The sequence below is a fragment of the Arachis ipaensis genome, chromosome B02 (genome assembly GCF_000816755.2).
Source record: "Arachis ipaensis cultivar K30076 chromosome B02, Araip1.1, whole genome shotgun sequence".
In the NCBI taxonomy this organism is placed as follows: Eukaryota; Viridiplantae; Streptophyta; class Magnoliopsida; order Fabales; family Fabaceae; genus Arachis; species Arachis ipaensis.
This window is the reverse complement of record NC_029786.2, coordinates 86,309,823-86,315,542: the sequence shown is the minus strand read 5'-3', so window position 1 is coordinate 86,315,542 and position 5,720 is coordinate 86,309,823. Positions and strand designations below refer to the sequence as shown.

Below are 5,720 nucleotides of genomic sequence, written 5' to 3'. Positions count from 1 at the left end.
ACTGGGTCAAAACAGCCCAGAAATCGCCCCCAGTTCACGCGTTCGCGTCAGGCACGCGATCGCGTCATTGCTATTTCCTCCATTCCGCGCGGTCGCGTGAGCCATGCGTCCGCGTCGGTATTCGCTGGTCATCTCTTTGACTTCTTCTCTTTCTCTGCAGAAACTCCATCAAATTCCGCCAAATGCTACCTAAAATAAACAGTATTGTACAAAACTCAAAATAGCATCCATAGTGGCTAAAATATAATTAATTCTTAATTAAATTCAACAATTTAGATGCAAATTTTCACTAGGAAAAGATAGACAAGATGCTCACGCATCAATAACCAATTGAATCCGCCTGACTAAGATTTACAGGATGACCATAGCTTGCTTCAAGCCGGCAATCTCTGTGGGATTGACCCTTACTCACGTAAGGTTTTATTACTTGGACGACCCAGTGCACTTGCCGGTTAGTTGTACCGGAGTTGTGAAAAGTGTGATCACAATTTCGTGCACCAGTCACTCGCTTGAGAAAAAGATTGGGTACGAATCGAGGTCCGTGATACACAGGCCATTTAGTGGGATTCCCAAGGAGCCTAAACCTAACTTTGTAAATCCTTTGGACCTGGTCCATCCTGTAAACATCATTAACGCACACATGCCAATCCAATCGCGATGCTCTGACTCTGTAGGAAGTCGCTACTACCATTTGTCCAACCGCTCACAGGCTCTCCATCAATGGGAAGGCCAAATATATGAGCGACATCTTCTAGTGTCACAGTAACCTCACCCACCGGCAATATAAAGGTGTGACTTTCTGGCCTCCACCTTTCCACCAAAGCAGCTAATAAGGCGTAAAATCCTCTTATCACCCTAATCCTAAGAATGTGGTAGAATTCCGTTGAGCGTAAGTAGTTTTTGACCATCGAATTCCATATCTGCGGCAGATCCAGTTTACGAACCATCAAATTCATGTTAGACTGGTTCAACATATAAATATTCAAATATTTATTATAATATTTATTTAGAGTAAAGTTTAACTTTTTGTCTCCAATGTTTGGGGTAAATCCTATAGTTGTCTTTAACGTTTAATTCATCCTATTTTCGTCCCAAACATTCTAAAATTGATTCAATGTTATCCTTCCTTTATCTACACTGACGGAATACTAACGAAGCTGCCTACGTGGACGCTTTTGTCCACTGTGGCAAACCATTCCCCTGATGACCGTTACTGAGAATTGAATAAAAAAATAATAAAAGAAATTTTAATTGAAATAGGTGTGAAAACCCTAATTTGCAAAATCTTCTCTTGTAGTTTCGTCTTCTCACCATCGCCGTTGCTATTGTAGTCGTTGCTAACTCCATGGCTTCGCAGGGCTCCCAGGCGGCGCATAGTAGTGGTGTTTTGGGTCAAAACAGCAGCCAAGGCCGTCGACGGAGAACAATTTGTTATTGTAGGGAGAGGCCAGTGCTTGCAACTTCATCGACGGCAGAGAACTCGGGACGGAGGTTCTGGGGCTGTGTTAACTATGGGGTAAGTAGAAAATGTAATTATTTTTATGACTGTTATAAGTTGTTGATATTTGATTATTTGATTGGAATTTTTCTTTTGTTTTTGGCCTAGATTGGAGAAGAGTGTGGATACTTTGTGTGGGCAGTGTCAGAGCAAGAGCCACAAGTTGCAAGATTGAAAAGAAAAGTCACAACCTTTAAGGGTAAAGTGACAATAGTTGAGAGGATGTTGACATTGGCAGTAGCAGTTGCTCTGGTTGGATGGACATGTGCTATAATATTATTGTGTGAAAGGATCACGTTGACTAGAAATGGGAGTTTTTTTTTTTTTGCAATGAGGCTGGATAACATAGCAACTAATAGCATGTGGTTGCAATATATTGTCTGTATTTTGGGTTGTAGTTGTAGGAATTAGCCTGCATTAAGTGTAATCTCTAGATTGAATGACTATGAATGAAAATTCATTGTTAACAACCTTTATGTCCTCAATTTATATTCTCATGGTACATTAGTATAGTAACTGTTTGCAAATTTAATTAACTGAAATAGTGACCGAGGAATTGCATAAAGTATTAACCTCAATATTAGGCATAGTGTGGCAATAGTTCACAACTTAACAAACATAGATATGATATAGATGTCTAAGAACTCAAAATATAAATCAACCAAGATACTAAACATTGTTTCTGAAGTAGCAGCATCACCAAATACAAAAACTGAAATCAACAACCATAGTTATTATCCTATAAAAAAAAAAAAGCAAAATGTATCACAAGTCATTGAATCACTCTCCATGCTCTTGGAGGAGTTTTGGCCATGAACTTGAGCTGGGACTGGGTGACCCTCTTGACTGGGCTTGGCAGCACCCTTGGCATAGTTGGGGCTGGTGCAGAAGTAGTATGTGAATGGTTCACTTTAGCCCTTTTTGAAGCAGTTTGTGATTGCTGGGTACTGACAGCTGGCTTTTTCTTTGGGTTTGAGGGTGGTCTTTTGTTGTTCCCCTTTTGCTTCCTACTGCCTTGCTTAGATCCCTTACTAGAAGCAGTTTCGGTAGAGAGTCTTAACAAGGACCAAATTGTAGGTTAGAATTTTCTCCAAATAGATCTTCATTGCAAGTATAGCTCCGAACCAACAATTGGCCAATAGTCAAATTATTATTCTAAAGATTGTCACAATTCAAAGCAAATATATAAACCGAGAGTATTTAGACTCCCGGGTCGTTCTCCCTAGGAACTAGTGCCAACAAGTGCATACAATTTTGGTTGCAAGAAGGCAAGGGGTTTTCTCAACAAAGAAACAAACAATCAAGAAATAAAAGAACAAGATAAAATTGCAATTAATGAAGTAATAAAAGAACAAAAGAACTATGTATGTAATATAAACAAGTAAGACTCAAAATTGATGGAAAAGTAGTTTAAAACATAAATGAAACCTTGACTTGGGATGAGTCATGGAATCCCTTCCTTGTCATAACCACAACTATGATAATTGTGATGGATTAATCTCACTAAGTCAACCCTTAACATCGAAGGATAAGTCAAGTGAGCATAATTGTTATTAATTGGTAAAAAGCTAGCGTTAGTGGAAACAATAACAACTAACAACCCAAGAATTATCACTAAATGTTGGACATTATGGCTCTAGTAATCCATAAACTCATTTTTCCCAAGCCAAGGGGTGGAAATTACCCCATAATCAAAATTGGCATTTTATCGAACAAATAGTGGGCATAAACATAAAACATGGTAAAATTGGTAAATTAATGAAAGCTATGAATCACAAATGCTCAAAATCAATAAAAGTAACTCAAACAAACATGCAATAATCATCAAACATCAAATTAACCAACTAGAAGTCCAAAATTACAAAACTATGTATATATTGACAAGAGAAATGAAAAGAAAAGAAAGTGTAGAACAAGTGTAGTAATTAAAAGAGAAATTAAAGAAATACTTACAATGAAATAGCAAAATCCAAGACCAAAATTGAACTATAAAATGCTACAAACCCTAATTAATCATAAGGAAACTTGAGAGAAAACCTAAACTAAACTATCCTAAAACTACTCCTAAAAACTATTCTATGAAGTATGGTAGTGTATGGTATGATATATGGTTGCTTCCCCCTTCAAATATGCTCCAAAGCCTTCAAAAATGGGCCAAAAATACCCTCAAAACGCGAGTCTACGTGACTTTTTAATGGAGGCACGCGCTGGTACCTGTGCGTACGCATAGATCTGTGCATGGGCACACTTGCTGATTTTTCTCCTGCGCATGGGCACAGACCTGTGCGTGGGCACAGGTGCTGATTTTGACCCCTGTGCGTGGGCACAGAAGGTGTGTGTGGGCATAGGCTGAAATGCTTCTCTCCTTTGTTTTCTTCATGTTTTCTCCCTTTTTGCATGCTTTCTTCCACTTCTACCAAACCATTCTTGCCTCTAGGACTTGAAATCACTCAACAAACATATCACGGCATCGAATAGAATAAAAGTGGGATTAAATTGCTCAATTTAAGCACAAAAATGCATGTTTTCACAATTAAGCTCAATCTAGAGAGAAAACACAAAAGTATGCTATATAGGTGAATAAATGTGGGTTTATATGATGAAATTCACTCAAATCAATCTAAAATTTATCATCAAATATGGATTCATCAAGTCTTGAACTTTTTCTAACACCTCTCTGTGATCTCCCCTTTAAAGTTAAACCAGCAGCATTGTTAACCTGCGCACAAATCAAATGGTATAGAATTCAATGAAGCAAATTTTTATACAAAAGTAAGGACTACAACCAATAATTAATCACAGACGCTTACAGCAGAGTTTGGAGTGACTTTGCGCTTCTTTGGACAATTCCATTTGTTATGACCAGAGCACAAATAGTAAGAACACTTTTGTTGTTGTCCTTCATGTGATAGTCCAGACCTAGTTGGTTGGTCATCAGTAGCTTGTTCCCTCTTCTTCTTTGGCCTCCCAATAGGTTTTCTATAAATGGGAGGCAACACATCCTCGAATTGAGTTCTCTCCCAAAGGTTGGGTCTATTTACAAGGAAGACAACATGTTAGTAGCATGAGACGTATGTAACCTTTTTATAGTAGTCAGCAACATAGCTATCCACGTTGAAATACATTTTTCTGATATAATTCATTGCATGAGCAGAAGGAATTCCTGACAATTTAAACTTCCTACATGAGCACTCGTGATGCCTAAGATCAACCACAAATTTTTCCTTCCCTCTCTGGATGCTAACTACCTCATATCTATCACGTTCAGCGTACACACTCACCCAATTACCACTAAGTTCTGCCTGTTTTTCTACCTTAATTCTAATTCGAGGTAACACATCTCTGTTGTAAGGCACTATCCTGTCCCTATTGTCAGCACAACGTTTCATTATATAAACCCTAATGTCCTCTAGCATAGTGACAATTGGCTTCTCCGTTGCCTCAACCATAACAGAATTAAAAACTTCACACATATTGTTTACTAAAGTGTCACACCTAGGTCTACACGCAAACCTGTGATGACACCAATACTTTGTCAAAATCTCCATTAGATAGTTGTATGCTCCTTGATCAACCTTCTATATCTCACTCATCCTCCTTTCCCATTCTTGAAGATAAGTTGCTTTCATAGCATTAGCTTCAACTGAAGTCCTGGATATCTTTTCTTGAAATTTGCATATAGATGTCTGACAAAAAATCTATGGTCCACCCCAGGCAGAAACTCCTCAAAAGTTGGCACTAAACCCTATTTTGAGTAAAAAAAATGCCTAAATAACAATGTTGTTGAAACAAATCCCTTTATGTGCATATTTGAATTGCAACTACAATACATTCTGAATCGTAATTAACAACACTTGTAATTTAGAATTGAGAAAGAGAGAGAGACTTATACCTTCTGTTGGTCAGACATGAAGGTGCAGATCTTGATTTTGTCAACTCCTAGGTCATCACATAGATGTTGTAGAAACCATTTCTAAGAGTCCTTGGTTTTAGCTTCGACAACTGCATATGAAATCGGCAAGATTTGATCATTTGGGTCCCAACCCATTTGGGTCCCAACCCATTGCTATGAGCAGCCAGCCTCCATACGGTGTTTTCAGAAAACAACCATCCAATCCAATCATGGGCCTACAAATCATGAAACTCCTCTTACAGGCATCCAAGCAGACATAGATACTCTCAAACTTGGTTCTTAAATCTACCCTTGGCACTGGTCTTTCAG

The 5,720-nt window shown here is 38.3% G+C and overlaps 1 protein-coding gene across 1 annotated transcript; it reads left to right on the top strand.

Moving 5' to 3' along the window:
• LOC107627536 lies at window positions 1,346-1,902 on the top strand. The gene is made up of 3 exons (XM_016330370.1): window positions 1,346-1,516; window positions 1,607-1,750; window positions 1,897-1,902. Exons 1-3 carry the CDS (start codon window positions 1,346-1,348, stop codon window positions 1,900-1,902), a joined length of 321 nt encoding a protein of 106 aa, XP_016185856.1.